Raw genomic sequence first — 14,631 nt, 5'->3', positions numbered from 1 at the left:
CGATAGCATGTCGTGGGCGAGGTCGGGAGGCAGCATCGGAACAGACCCTCCTCGGAGGAGCGGGTCCGCCTCCGCCTCTGCCGCCGACGCGGCGATGCCGCCGTGGTACGCGGACCCCGCCTGGAAGCAGTGAAGGAAGGGGCTGGCCGCTGCGGAAGCGGTCACGCCGCGGCGGTCCGTGCGCCCCCGCCCGCTCCAGCGCCCACCGGAAGAGAGGCGAGGCGGGAGAGATGTGGGCCGCCACGTCCGCCACGTGGATCCCCAGCTCGACGCCTGCAGGGAAGCTTCGTGGCAGGTTCAGCGAAGGCTCAGGCGAGAGACGCCACGTGCGAGCGACGCCTCCGTCGGCAGATGCTTCGATCGAGAGGGCGTCGTCAATGTCGCGCGTCGAGGCGTTGTCGACCGAGACGACGTGCAGGTGGGAGCAGTCGCGCCGCCACGCCTCGCACGGCGGCAGCGAGCCTCCATCGCCGCCTCCGAGCAGCCCCGTCAGCGCCCACTCCTCCTTTTGCGGGTAGCGGCACGGCTTGACGCCAAAGTGGAGCTGGTAGGCTTCGAGCTCGGAGGCGTACTCGCCGACCGGGCCGAGCAGCTCGATCAGCGCCGCCTCCCCCTCGTTGGACGACGACAGCGCCGCCACCTTTGCGAATCGGTTGCGCTTGCCCGCCTTTGCCTGCGTGGCGGGCTTCACGCGCACGATCACGCTCTCCCCGCCCGCGAAGAGGAAGGTTCCCGGCACGCCATCCTGGCCGTAGCGGTTGCGGTCGTCGAAGCGCAGCACCGCGAAGCGGTACGAGACCGCCATCGGCGCTGCAGAGCCCAGTACAGGGGGCCCAGTGCACAAGAATTTTACTCGCCGCCCTCTCTCCCGAGGAGTTGGGCATGGGACCACCGGAGGTGGAGTCAACAGGAGCAGGCAGAGTGGGCGAGACGGCGGCGGGGCCGCGGCCGAAAAAGGCTAGGAGGGGGGGTCGGGCCCCGCATCCGTTGCCCAACCAGCGGAAAGCGAGTGGGGGGAGGACCGAGGGGATAAGAGGGCCCCTCCAGACCGAGGGGGGGAGGCCAGACGGGGAAGCCTCGAGGGGTGACGTCGAGTGAGGATGTACGTCGTGTGCGTGTCTGGTGTTTATTAGCTCCGAGTAGAGGGGGCGCTCCGCTGCTAGGGGAAACCTGGAGCGCGGACTAACCCTCGGAGACCCGTGTTTACTTTACGGCCCTTTCCCTGCGAACGCGCACCCCCTGGGCTAGGGCTCTCTTGCCCGCAACCCGATGCCAATCATCCGGCCCGCTGGGTGCGCTTCTCAGCTCCCCGGCCCTGGGTGTGCGGTTGCCGACTGCACTCCAAGTGCTCCAAGTGCTCCTCTCATCACAGCAGACCTGTGGTGTTGGGTGTGAGGTTGTGGCGGCTTCGATCCCAAGGGGGGGAGCTGATCCCACTCATAACCAACTCTCAGGGGCAGTAGGTGGGCGAGCCTCGAGCGCGCTCATCTCGATCGTGAAGGCGTCGCTACGCGCGGTCTTCCGCGGGGGGAGCTTCGTCGGCGGGTGCGGGAGCGCGGCGCAGTCAGTGCCGTGGCGATGCCTCCGGCTGTTTGCGGCGGGCGGCTTGCTGCTCGCTGCGATTGCGAAAAACTCGTCTCGCCACACGCCAAGGGCTTATGCTCTGGCGAGACGTGAGGCGCATGCGCAGGAGGGGAGGGAGCATGCGTAACGACGCTGCTAGAGATGCCTTTCGGGGCCCAGAGATAAAACTTCTGTGATGCCATGCGTGACCTAGTAGTGTCCCCAGCTATGGGCGTGTCCACGTTGGAGCCAGGTGTGGTGTGGACGCGAGAATAGCTCCGCCGTTCATGGAGGCAACCGATGCGAGTCGACTGGTGTGACCTCGCGCGCAAAGTCGCGCGCGGCAGCGTTGACCGCACGGCCTACTCGCCCAAGTACTCGCTCTCTTTTATGTCCCACCATGCAGAGCGCATCTCTCTCTCTGTTGTGCGAGGCGTGAACCGCGCCATTCGCTCTCACCTGGCAACCCTGTCTGCACGTCTCGCGCGCGCGTGAACAGGGCTCCAGGCCCCAAATTACGTGTGAGTGTTAGAGTTGTTTGGTATTGCTAAAAATCTCTCTCTCTGGTGTGTGTCGTCGTGGTTTCGTATCAAGAATACTCACTCACTCACTTGCATGTCTGACTGTCTGTGTGCGATTTTGGGCCCGGGCTTGTGCGTTTATGTGAACAGGGCCTCCAGGGCTCGCACCTCAACCTCTCACAGACCAGCGCACAGCGCCTTACGACGTAATTTCTTCACATAAGGAAGGCTGTGAACAGACGCGGTCCTTGCCCCGTAGCGCGGCGCTCGAGATATATATATGTCCCATCGGGGCGAGGAGCGTCGCTGGCGTGATGAGCAACGGCGCGCCGAGTACGAACGCGAAGGGCGGCGATGGCGGGACGAGTCGCGACGGCGGTCGCGATCGCGCGATGAGCCGCGGCGGGATGAGCCGCGACGGCGCGACAAGCGTTGGCAAGGCGAGCAATGGCGGCACCATGACGGGCGGCACGAGGAGCGGCGCGGCTACAACGATTCTTGGCGCAGTGGTCGCGAGCAGCGATGGCACGCTGAGCGATGGCGCGATGAGCAATTGCGAGGCGAACGATGGCCGCATCATGACGGGCGGCACGTCGAGCGGCGCGGCTGCAACGACCGACCAAGCATAGGCGAGCGCGAGCACGACTTGTGCGATCGGCGCGATGATCGGTCCCACGATCCCAGGCGCGACCATGACCGGTGCGACCGCCGCGGCGAGGGGCAGCCTCAGCACAGCGACCGCCGGTCGAGTCCGCCGATGCGTGGTGCGGGATTGCGCGACGAGAGGCACACCTCTGCTGCCGGTGGTCAGCTCAATGCTAAGGAGATCAGTGGCCATATCTCGCATGCCAGCGGCGCCGACGAGCTCCTTGCGCTCTTTGCTGCCCACAGCGCGAGATTGAACCACATCCACGCTGCGAACCTGTGGAACAAACTGGGCAAGCAGCGCATCGAGCGGCGGCACGAGGAGCGGCTTGAGCAGCTGGTGCGGCGCACGCTCGACCTCGTCCCGTCGTGCAATGCAAGATCAATGGCGAATATAGCTCACGGCGTTGCCAAGTGCGGCCTGCGATCGAGGCTGGTGCACGCGCTCTACGAGGCGGTGGCGGAGGCGGCGGTGCGCGGCGGGCTGGCTGGCTTCAACCCTCAGAACCTGGCCAACACGGTGTGGGCGTATGCGACGGCGGGCGTGGCTGCGGACGCGCTGTACGCGGCGGTGGCGGAGGCGGCGGTGCGCGGCGGGCTGGCTGGCTTCAAGCCTCAGGCCCTGGCCAACACGGTGTGGGCGTATGCGACGACGGGCGTGGCTGCGGACGCGCTGTACGCGGCGGTGGCGGAGGCGGCGGTGCGGAGCGGGCTGGTTGGCTTCAACCCGCAGGACCTGGCCAACACGGTGTGGGCGTATGCGACGGCGGGCGTGGCTGCGGACGCGCTGTACGCGGCGGTGGCGGAGGAGGCGGTGCGCGGCGGGCTGGCTGGCTTCAGCCCTCAAAACCTGGCCAACACGGTGTGGGCGTATGCGACGGCGGGCGTGGCTGCGGACGCGCTGTACGCGGCTGTGGCGGAGGCGGCGGTGCGGAGCGGGCTGGCTGGCTTCAAGCCTCAGAACCTGGCCAACACGGTGTGGGCGTATGCGACGGCGGGCGTGGCTGCGGACGCGCTGTACGCGGCGGTGGCGGAGGCGGCGGTGCGGAGCGGGCTGGCTGGCTTCACCCCTCAGGCCTTGGCCAACACGGTGTGGGCGTATGCGACGGCGGGCGTGGCTGCGGACGCGCTGTACGCGGCTGTGGCGGAGGCGGCGGTGCGGAGCGGGCTGGCTGGCTTCAAGCCTCAGAACCTGGCCAACACGGTGTGGGCGTATGCGACGGCGGGCGTGGCTGCGGACGCGCTGTACGCGGCGGTGGCGGAGGAGGCGGTGCGCGGCGGGCTGGCTGGCTTCAAGCCTCAGAACCTGGCCAACACGGTGTGGGCGTATGCGACGGCGGGTGTGGCTGCGGACGCGCTGTACGCAGCGGTAGCGGAGGAGGCGGTGCACGGCGGGCTGGCTGGCTTTACGCCTCAGAACCTGGCCAACACGGTGTGGGCGTATGCGACGGCGGGCGTGGCTGCAGACGCGCTGTACGCGGCGGTGGCGGAGGCGGCGGTGCACGGCGGGCTGGCTGGCTTTATGCCTCAGAACCTGGCCAACACGGTGTGGGCGTATGCGACGGCGGGTGTGGCTGCGGACGCGCTGTACGCGGCGGTGGCGGAGGAGGCGGTGCACGGCGGGCTGGCTGGCTTCAAGCCTCAGAACCTGGCCAACACGGTGTGGGCGTTTGCGACGGCGGGCGTGGCTGCGGACGCGCTGTACGCGGCGGTGGCAGAGGAGGCGGTGCGCGGCGGGCTGGCTGGCTTCAACCCTCAGGACCTGGCCAACACGGTGTGGGCGTATGCGACGGCGGGCGTGGCTGCAGACGCGCTGTACGCGGCGGTGGCGGAGGAGGCGGTGCACGGCGGGCTGGCTGGCTTCAAGCCTCAGAATCTGGCCAACACGGTGTGGGCGTATGCGACGGCGGGTGTGGCTGCGGACGCGCTGTACGCGGCGGTGGCGGAGGCGGCGGTGCGGAGCGGGCTGGCTGGCTTCAACCCTCAGGACCTGGCCAACACTGTGTGGGCGTATGCGACGGCGGGCGTGGCTGCGGACGCGCTGTACGCGGCGGTGGCGGAGGAGGCGGTGCGCGGCGGGCTGGCTGGCTTCAAGCCTCAGAACCTGGCCAACACTGTGTGGGCGTATGCGACGGCGGGCGTGGCTGCGGACGCGCTGTACGCGGCGGTGGCGGAGGAGGCGGTGCGCGGCGGGCTGGCTGGCTTCAACCCTCAGGCCCTGGCCAACACGGTGTGGGCGTATGCGACGGCGCGCGTGGCTGCGGACGCGCTGTACGCGGCGGTGGCGGAGGCGGCGGTGCGCGGCGGGCTGGCTGGCTTCAACCCTCAGGCCCTGGCCAACACGGTGTGGGCGTATGCGACGGCGGGCGTGGCTGCGGACGCGCTGTACGCGGCTGTGGCGGAGGCGGCGGTGCGGAGCGGGCTGGCTGGCTTCACCCCTCAGAACCTGGCCAACACGGTGTGGGCGTACGCGACGGCGGGTCACTACCATCAGGTCCTACTTGCCGATTGCTCGCGCGTGATCAGCGACTCGCTCGCGCAGGATCCGTCGAGGTGGGGCGTCGGGGACCGCTCTCAGCTGCACCAGTGGCAGCTCTGGCTCTCCCTTGAGCGAGGAGCAGACGGGCAGCAGCACCTCCTCTCCGAGTCCCATCGCAAGCTCTGCTGCGACGCTATGCAAGTCACGCAAGTGACGATCTCTGAATTCCAACGCTCCGTCGCGGCTGCCCTCGCCGCCGTCCAGCACGGTTTCGAGGAGGAGCATCTCGAGCCGCGCACCGGCTACTCGCTCGACCTGGCGCTGCCCTCTTCACGCGTCGCTGTCGAGGTGGACGGCCCGACTCACTTCCTGCTGCCCGACGGCCGGGGCGTGCGCAAACCCAATGGGCCAACGCTGCTCAAGCGGCGCCTCCTCGCGGCGGCTGGCTGGAGGGTGATCAGCGTTCCATTCTACGAGTGGGACGGCTTCGCGACGGCCAATGAGAGGCACACCTACCTGGAGAGGGCGGTCGCCCCGCTGTTGGGCTAGTACTGTGCCGCCACGAGCGCCGCGACCACCTCGCCACGCTCCTCGACCGAGAGCCGCCTAAACGCCGCCTCCGCGGCCGCCCCACGCGCGCCGAGACCCTCTGGCCTCGACAAGAACAGATGGGGTAAGCGGGCCGCAATCCCGTCCGGAGCGGATAGATAGAAAACAAGAACAAGTCTCTCACATGACAATGCTTGGGTAGGGGGTGCGGTGCGTACCAAAATCCACCAGTGTGGAATTTCGCGCAATCGCTTGACTCTGAAAAGCTCTAATGACGGCTTTACCTCCTGCGAGTGCTGTGGTCGCCGCAGACTGGCTCCGTGCTCCGACTTGACGGGCGCATGGAGACGTGATGCCTCCATGCCGCCGTCAAGTCGAAATCGACATGCGAAGGACGTGTCGATCTTTGGCCCGCCAGAGGTACATTACTCATTAGGCGTTTAAGGGCGACAGCAGCGCTGCGACCGCGAAGTGGCGGTGGACATGCTCCCATGTTGCCGACGCGTGGCTCTCTCCGAAGGGATGGCCAGAACGGCGTCCCATGGAATCTCTGTATCCACAGCTCTGTATAGATAGAGCAGGGTACGCGGCCGTATGTCCTTTTCCTGGCTCACACACAAGGAAAACAAAATTCGTTCTCACCTGGCATGCTGGCAACCGTCAAGAATCTCTCTCTCTCTCTCTCTCTCTCTCTCTCTCTCTCTCTCTCTCTCTCTCTCTCTCTCTCTCTCTCTCTCTCTCTCTCTCTCTCTCTCTTCTGGGCGGCACCCGGCACGCCTAGAGAGGTGATCCGAGGCGGGTTCACAGCGCACCTCGAGCCACCTCCCAGAATACAGCACCCCTCACACCAGCCCAGGGGAAAGAGTACGGGAAGCAGCAGCCGACCAGAAGGGTCCATTCACAGCCACAACTGTGAACGGTGACTCGAACACGAAATCGGCCAATCTCGGCTAATCTCAATTATCTAAAATCATAATTGAACGGAGTTCGTGGATATGCTCTGCGGCATCATTGCGCCACAAGTTGACTAAATTGACGAGATCCCGAGAGTTCGTAAAGAGCATAATTAATGACCGAGATTACCCGAGATCGCTTCCGAGGTCGGCATCACACTTCCGCACCTCTTGTGGAGGCGCTCCATCGCTCGTCCTCATGCGCCATCCGCGATTGCCCGAGATTGTCAAGTGTATCTTCTTGTTCGTGGTGATCGGTCTGGGATGCTCGGCTTTGTACGGCTTTGTACGGCGTCTCCGAGCTCCTCGAGGCGGTGTTCGTGCCCGACGCGACCGCGATCCCGGTGAGCAATAGAACTGGAGCGCGATGCTCCCAGCACGCCCTGACTCTCCGTCGCGTTCGCTCATGTATCTCGTAGGTTCTCGACCTCTCCAACACCATGCCAAAGAACGACTTCAGCCTCCCATTTTTTTGACGAGATTTTACGAATCCCTGATAACGCGCAAATTCAATGCCATTGCTGGGCTTAGGGGGGGGGGGGGTAGTGCTAGGTAGCAGGGCACCGCCGCCCGTCAGGTCAAGCAGCAGCGACTTCAGCAGCCGTGAATTGCGCTTCACACACCCGTACTTCGTGCGGTCGGCGAGCGCCTTGTGGCACAGCTTCGAAGCGAGCGCGATCGCGGCCTCGCACGCCGCTGCGTCCGGCGTGCCCGTCAGAAGCTCGAGCGTTGCACGTAGGACGTACACCCCCCCGCCCCCGCCCCCGCCCGACGGGGCTTAGTTCACCGCGGACTCTGCTGATTCCTGTCACCTGAACTCGACATTCATGCCTCTCATCGCTCTCATGCGTGATGCGACTGTCTCCACGATCGTGATTCCGTGACCAGCGACCACCTCCCACCACCGCCCGCACTGTGTCTGTCTGTCATTACGCAGCCGCGGCGGCGGCGGCCGCCTCATCAAGCTCCGCGCGTCGCGCACGATCCGCGAGCTCGAGGATCGCGGCCGTGCCGTCGACGTGCCGCATCGCGTCGCGGATCTCTGTCTGCTCGCGCTCGAGACAGGTGACGCTGCCTCCAGACATGTCGGTCCACAGGGTCATCCCCGACGCGCGCACCGACTCCTCCACCTCGACCGAGCCGGAGAGGCACGCGGCGATCGCGAGCGCCAGGTCGGCCGCCGGCACAGGCGGTGCGAGCCGCGCTCGGGTCGCGATGCACCGGGCGCGGATGTTGGGTCGAGCGGAGCGGCGGCGGGAGGAGGAGCAGCGGGCGCTCGCTCGCTGTTGAGGTCCGGCGTGTCAATCTTTTGTAAGAGGCGGCTGAGGCATTCCTGTGTCCAGAATCCCTTCCCCCCCCACTTCCTTGTGTATGCCGTTTTCAACGTTCCGCTCCATTTTCGGACCGCGTGCGTGATCCGTCTCCACCTTGCTATCTTCCATCGATCGCAGTCTCTCCCTCTGCGACATGGGGGGTCGTCCCCGTCGTTGGGTGTCCCGCTGCCCGCCCCCCCCTCGGTCCTCCCCCTCCTCGTCCGCCTCGTCGGTCTGTCCGCCCTTATCCCCTTCCTTCGGCACCAGTTCGGCACACGCCTCCCTACCGGCGGCAAGTGGCAGGTATTCTTTTGGAGCGCCACCAACTCATGCTCACCGTCTGTACGGGTCGCCGCTGCTCCTCCCACGGCGCGGCAGCGCTGCTGACGGCGCTCTCGCTCTCGCCTCCGCCCCAGATGGCTGTCCGAGGCGTCGGCTGCAGCGGCGCATGCCCGCCTGGCCGAGTCGTGGTCTGCGAAGGACCCGACTGCCCGGGGCCGTGCATGCTGCTGTCGGCAGGGGACGCTGGCGCCGTCAAACGGTCGGCGGCCGAGGCGCGCCGAAGCTTGCGTCCCCGCTGCTCCTCTCCGGCGATGTCGGCCGCCGGCGGCGGCAGTCCGCTGCGGCGAGTGGGCGCCGCCGCGCTCGCCGCCGCCGCTGGCGGAGTCGTGGTGGCCAACGGCCTGTTCGGCGTCCTCGACAACACCGGCGACGAGCTCGCCGACTTGCTCGGAGTCGACGAGGTGCCGCAGGCGGCGATCGCGGCGGTGCGGCTGCTGCAGCCGCTGTATGAGCCGCTCAAGGCTGTGCCCCGAGTTCAACGAGGTCAACGATTGGAACGACTGCTCGCTGCTGCCTCGCCGCATCTTCTGGCGGCCGGGCGCGCCGCCGCTGCTCATCCGGCAGACAATGACCAAGGCAGACATGTGGGAGGCGTCGACTGGCGCCGCCCTCCGTCACCCAGCCGCCGGGGCCCTCTCGATGGTATTGTACAGCGCGCAAAACTTCTCTCGGTGTAGGCAGCGCGGTCTGGGGCGGCGGCATCGTGCTGAGCCGGTACATGGAGGAGCTCGGCAGCGCGTTTTGGGAGGGCAAGCGCGTCCTTGAGCTAGGCACCGGCACCGGCTTGGGGTCGGTGACCGCGACAAAGCTGGGAGCGGCGCGCGTGCTCGCGACAGACCGCGACGCAAAGGTGTTTGCGCTCGCTGCGCAGAACGCGCAGGCGAACGGCGTCGGCGGGACGGTCTCGGCGGCGTCGCTCTCCTGGGGAAGGCCGGGGCCCGAAGCGGCCGACAGCCCCCTCGCGCAATCGTGGGACGTCGCCATCGGCGCAGACGTCACGTGCGCCGCCGCCCTCGCCGCCGCTCGCCGCCGCCACTCTCGCCGCCGTCGCCCACGCCGCCGCCGCCCACGCCGCCCACGCCGCCGCCGCTCGCCCTTGTAGGTACAATCGCGACGCGTGGCCGGTGCTCTTTGAGACCATCGAGGCGGCGAGGGTACCGTGCCTGCTCTCGGCGAGCGAGCGGCGGCCGAATGAGCTCGCCAGCCTGCAGGACGCGACTAGACGAGCCGAGAGAGAAGGCTCCTCGCCTCTAGCCATAGAAGGGTGATGGGAGCGCCCCGCCCTGCGGCCTCACTGCAGCGGGATCCTGGCGGGTCTGACAGTGCACTAACCCCGTTGCACTAACCCCGTCGTCGACGTCGCCCCTCTGGTCCCTCCTGCAGGACGCGATGCGCAAGGCCGGGCTCGCGTTCGAGCTCGTCGACTCGCCGATGCGCAACGGCTACGGCGCCGACAAGGTGAAGCTCTTCTGGGTGAGGGGCCCGCAGGCCCCGACCCAAGAAGGCGCCGGCAAAGGGAGGGAAGGCATCCTTAGTGTCACAGGTGTGTGATCCGCGCGCCCGCGCGCGCGCTCGCTCGCGCCGCTGCTTATTTATTTTTATTTTTTTTATTTCCAAGGCCGCTCTTTTTCCGAACAAGGGAAAACGAGACCGCCCCAAACGAGCGCTCAGCGGCGCTGAGAAGGCGAGAAGGCGCCGCGAGGACGAGACCGCCCAAATAACGTAAACGAGCGCTCAGCTCCGCTGGGAGAAAGAAGGCGAGAAGCTTAGGGGACCCCTAGGCTTAAAAGGGTGGGCCCTGGGGCGAGCTGCTGGGCCGCCAATTCCTTAAACGGTCTTAAACGCTTAAAAGGTGCGGGGAGAGGCGGCTCACCCTTGCGCTGCTCATTTTCTCCGGCCGCCGATGTTGTTGTGAGATCAGGGTGGCAAGGTCATCAGGCGTGGAAATAAATAAATAAATAAAACGGACACCTCTACTAGGAGATGGGTAAAAAGGAACAGGTCCCCGCCCTGCGGTCTTTGTGCAGGGTTCTTTGTGGGTGTGGTCGGCGACTAGCCGGGGTCGTCCTCCCGATGGGGGACTAGCACTAGCCGTCTTCCACATGGTCCCTCGGGTCCCTGCTGCTCCTAATCTCTTCGTACATCCTCCTGCTGATCTCCGCAACGTCCTGCTCCCTCCCTCGTCTCGCCCTACGCGACTGCTCCGCCTCACCGTCGTCCGCCCTGCGTCGTCTGGTGACGGGTCCTCCATAGTCGGTTGAGGTCGCCGCCCTCCTCGTGCCTCTTCCCAACGTTCCCTCGGCGGTCGATGTGGAAGCACGCCCTACTCGGTACAATTCCACGGACAGACGAAGGTGATGGACCCTTACACGTACGAGATCCCCTTGCTTGTTGTAGGTATATTGTTGGCAAATCAAGACACAGAGCTCACACAGAATCACAGCGGGAGGAAAGCGGCGAGTCGCAATTCCTGGGGTCCTTGTGGCGGGCCACCCTGTCCAGAGAGGCATGGATGCCAATCTGGGGTCTCTCGACCGAGTCTATGAGCCCTGGCCGCCTCCCGGTGATGGTGCGGGGGTCGCCCCCCCGAAAGGTGACAGTGAGACAGATGACAGGAGACAGGCAGGGAGCCTACTGTGTGAAATCGCGGAGCGAGGAAAATTTTATACGGAATACGTCCATTTCGGGCAATACGTATTCCGGAATACGTGTGGAATACGGCCTAAAACTGCAATTTTATACGGAATACGGCCCTTTTTGGAGGTCATGTGGAATACGTGGAATACGGATTCACACAGTAGGGCAGGGAGGCTGTCACCGCTTGTCGGGCCTCCTGCCTTTCTTCACTCTGCCGCTCTGCCGAGAAACCAAAATTTCTTTTTTATTGAGCCTGCCTTCGGGTTTGTTATGAACAAACGCAGGGTGCCAGAGACTACTGTAGTCCAGAGCGAGTCAGTCACGCGCCGGCACCCCCCCCGCGCAAGCTCCCGATCCTTCTCTTTGGCGACGCGCTGCACTTGATGGCCTCCTGGGCCATGGAGAGCGTCGGCGTAGTCCCAGGCGCTGCCAGAGCTCTCCGCCCGCACCGCGCTCCTCGGCTGTGAGGCGAGGCTGAAGGCAGCCCAAAAACTGGTGGATTTGTGTTGCTGACAGTTGAGGGCGATCCGCGGGTAACTGACGGCAGGTAAGCCGGCAGGTGGGGGGCGGGGTGTGCCGGGTGCATCCCCAAGCGGGCGAGCCGGGCCCATGCATAGTTCGCGCGCGGGGGGCGCGCGAGCATGGGAAAGACGCTCCTCCACATCGTGAATGCTTACCGGCGCTTTTCGGCCGTTGGCACCATCGTTGATTGATGACTTGATTGCGCGAGACTGAAATCCCAAAACCTCTCAGCTCGAAGGGGGGCTTTATTTGTTTGGGGGGTGTTCGACCGGGCTTGGGGCTAGAGCCGCTCCTCGTCCACCTATGGGTGGGGCGGGGGACCGACGTATACATGTATTGCGCGGATGGCATCCCGGCGTGGGGAAGTAGGAGAGGAGCGGCGACCACCTGTATGCTTCCCACGAGGGCCTGCAGCTTCGGCAACGTCTCTTCCCGGCCTCGGACACCCGAGACCCGTCTGCGCTCGCCATGCCTCCGCTTCAGCCTTCACGCCTTCGGCCTCGCCCACATCGCCCTCTCCGTCTGCTCACCCGCCTCCCGTCCCTGTCTCTGCAGCCGCTCGGCCTGCGCGCAAGAACCAGTGCCACCGCTTCTACAACTCGCCAGGGGCTCTTCGACAAAAAGAAATACGTCGGGGTGGGCTACTCGCTATATACGGCGCCAAGATGTGGCATCGGCGAACACAGGCAGCAATGAGTCATCGTGCTTCATGAGAGGAAGGGTACGTCGTGCAATGAGTCATCGTGCTTCATGAGAGGAAGACGTCGTAAAAGATGCGCATAACGTGCGCGGGCCGGTATTTGGCGTAGCCGTTCCATTCGGGGTCGAGGTGCGCGTTGCGATCGAAGGCGAGCAGCAGCTCGAGCAGCGAGTCGTAGCTGTGGAAGAGCATAGCCCGCTCGCCCAGCTCCTGTATGTGCACCGCACTCGGCGCCACTCGTGCCGTTATCACGCGCTTGCCGAGCATCGCAAACTCGGCAATCGCCAGGCCAAACGTCTCGCCGCCGGAGCGGGCGTGAAGCATCGCGTCGCAGGTGCGGATGAAGTCGGCCTTGGCCGCGTCTGTCGAAGTTTTGGGCAGGAAGCGGATTCGCTCGTGCTGCGCGAACGGTGCCGTGTTGACAAAAAGGAACTCGAGGTCGGCCCGCCGTTTGACCGCCTCTACCACCGCCAGCTGAGCGAATTTGATGTCGAACGTCTCGTAGCCGCCGTACCGGCAGAGGACGGTCGTGGTCGGCGCGATGCGGAGCGCCTTACGCCGGTGCGTCTTGCCGGACGGCAGCGGCCGCACGAGGTACGGCACCACGGGCACGTGGCCGCCGTTCGACACGAAGGACGAAATCCGCGCGTAGCGATCGCCGTGAGGATGCTTGCCGGTGAATACCGCGTGGACCAGGTTGACGGCCGTCCGGGCAACGATGCCGTCGTTGCCGCCAGCCTTGTGGAGGTAAACGTGCGAGACGTTGTGCGGGCGCAGCAGCTCATCGAGTCTCTGCGTGCTCGGCCAACCTGGGAGCATCGTCACCTTGTGCTTGCCGAACCGCTCGCGGAACTTGTCCTCGTCTCCCCCTCCTGGACCGGAAATGCAGAAGAAGTGAGGCGCCGGCAGCTTGAGGAGCGTCTCGCCGTAGTCGGCGTAGTCGAACATGGCCACGCCGGTGCCGCGAAGGCACGAGCCGACAAACGCCCACGCGCGCAGCGGCGGCATCGTGCCTCTCTTGTGGCAGCGCGCCGACTGGCTGTGGCCCTCTTTGGCGCGGCGGCAGATGGGTCGCCATCTGTTCTCGGTCTTGACGGCGCTCTTCGACGGCCCTTCGGTGCGCTCCTCTGGTGGCTTGCTCATCGCGCACTCCTCGTTCGGACAGCGGCCACCGGGCCCCGGCTTGGCAGTGCCGCACGTCTTGCCGTGGTACTGCTTGCTAAGGAGTCTGCGGCGTCTTCCAAAAGAAGTTTACCACTCTCTAGAGGTTCTCCAGGTGGATATCCTTTGGCCGCGTTGGGTAGCGAGGATTGGTGTAACCCGAGCCACGGAGGCGTGTTTTCTGACGGCCGACCGTCAGTGCACGGAGTTGCCACTTCTCCGACTGCCCGAGGCCACTTTTTCAGGCTGGGAACCGAGCAAGTGCGCTCGCCGTCCAAAGTGGGGTCGCGGGTGGCCTTGCGAAGTGGTTTCGCGCACAGCCCGCTGTGAGCTCCCGTGAGGCGCCAGAGCGTCACCGAGTGCCGCCCCATGATCCCCGGCGCCGGACCGATCGCTGGGACCGAGGACGAAGCCAATGCGCGCGCCGAGATATTGGCGCTACTCCCGACTAATGCCAGCAACGCGATCCAAGCCATGAGGAATGTTCTGCACGACGATGGCGACCCCGAAGAGCTAGTTCGGCGTGAGCTCGCTGAGCTCACTACCTCTTCCGATGTCCACGTTGGCAGCATAGCTGATGCCATTGATCCACAAATCACCGCTGAAGAGTGCGCCGAACGCGGTTGGCCGTGGAAGATCTTCTCGGCTTGCAGCTGCGACCGTGTGTGCATGAAGCGACTTGCTGCACACAAGCCCGAGCTGCTGGATCGGCTGATTGATCAGCTTCAAACGGCACGCGCACAGGCCGAGGCTGACTCTGAGACGCCGAGAACGCAGCGTGCTTTCAAGATCCTCGTACGAAGTGTTTGGAGCAAGCCCATGGTCGGCGCTGAGTCAGAGACGCTCCAGTCCCTGCTGGACGACGAGCAAGCAGCCACATCCGAGCATGCCGCCCGCCCCAGTGGCCCTGTCGAGGCAGCCATTTTGGACGTCAACAAGGTTTTGCTGAAGGAGCAGTGCTGCATATCTGCACTGCGGAGTGGTCGAGATCGCGTACCCCGCAGCCGTGTGTGGTGAATGCATCCAGCAGCTGCGACGCCTCTCTTGCAATCGCACGATGCCGCTCGGCATGGTTGAGACGCACGGCTTCAACTCGTTCAAGCAGTCAGTGCCATGCGTCGGCCAGGCTTCCAACTTCCCGATCACGGCTAGACTCAGCTCACGCCTCTACCCGCCCGGGTACTCTGACGAGTGCCGCTTCTTTGACCGGCGAAATTGGATCTCACGCGCGCCGTCGATGATTGCG

The 14,631-nt window shown here is 65.2% G+C and overlaps 5 protein-coding genes across 5 annotated transcripts; 3 read left to right on the top strand and 2 right to left on the bottom strand.

Annotated features, from left to right (window-relative positions):
- Nucleotides 1-115: 115 nt before the first annotated feature.
- On the bottom strand, nucleotides 116-805 carry EMIHUDRAFT_121479 (hypothetical protein; the record flags this gene model as incomplete). The annotated part of the gene is made up of 1 exon (XM_005757896.1): nucleotides 116-805. A coding segment is annotated over one exon (690 nt), but the record flags the coding sequence as incomplete, so codon positions are not given.
- Nucleotides 806-2,398: 1,593 nt separating this feature from the next.
- Nucleotides 2,399-2,713, top strand: EMIHUDRAFT_250275 (hypothetical protein; the record flags this gene model as incomplete). The annotated part of the gene is made up of 1 exon (XM_005757895.1): nucleotides 2,399-2,713. One exon carries the CDS (start codon nucleotides 2,399-2,401, stop codon nucleotides 2,711-2,713), a length of 315 nt encoding a protein of 104 aa, XP_005757952.1.
- A 2,690-nt stretch (nucleotides 2,714-5,403) lies between these two features.
- On the top strand, nucleotides 5,404-5,757 carry EMIHUDRAFT_250274 (hypothetical protein; the record flags this gene model as incomplete). Its single annotated transcript, XM_005757894.1, has 1 exon — nucleotides 5,404-5,757. The coding sequence occupies one exon, from the start codon at nucleotides 5,404-5,406 to the stop codon at nucleotides 5,755-5,757; it is 354 nt and encodes a 117-aa protein (XP_005757951.1).
- A 2,859-nt stretch (nucleotides 5,758-8,616) lies between these two features.
- Nucleotides 8,617-9,916, top strand: EMIHUDRAFT_121478 (hypothetical protein; the record flags this gene model as incomplete). Its single annotated transcript, XM_005757893.1, has 4 exons — nucleotides 8,617-8,848; nucleotides 9,043-9,364; nucleotides 9,468-9,519; nucleotides 9,749-9,916. 4 exons carry the CDS (start codon nucleotides 8,617-8,619, stop codon nucleotides 9,914-9,916), a joined length of 774 nt encoding a protein of 257 aa, XP_005757950.1.
- A 2,200-nt stretch (nucleotides 9,917-12,116) lies between these two features.
- Nucleotides 12,117-13,861, bottom strand: EMIHUDRAFT_460196 (hypothetical protein; the record flags this gene model as incomplete). The annotated part of the gene is made up of 2 exons (XM_005757892.1): nucleotides 12,117-13,452; nucleotides 13,623-13,861. 2 exons carry the CDS (start codon nucleotides 13,859-13,861, stop codon nucleotides 12,273-12,275), a joined length of 1,419 nt encoding a protein of 472 aa, XP_005757949.1. The 3' UTR covers nucleotides 12,117-12,272.
- Between the last annotated feature and the right edge of the window lie 770 nt (nucleotides 13,862-14,631).

Source organism: Emiliania huxleyi, assembly GCF_000372725.1.
Source record: "Emiliania huxleyi CCMP1516 unplaced genomic scaffold EMIHUscaffold_897, whole genome shotgun sequence".
In the NCBI taxonomy this organism is placed as follows: Eukaryota; Haptophyta; order Isochrysidales; family Noelaerhabdaceae; genus Emiliania; species Emiliania huxleyi.
Note: the sequence above shows the minus strand (reverse complement) of the source record. Positions and strands in the feature narration are given on the sequence as shown.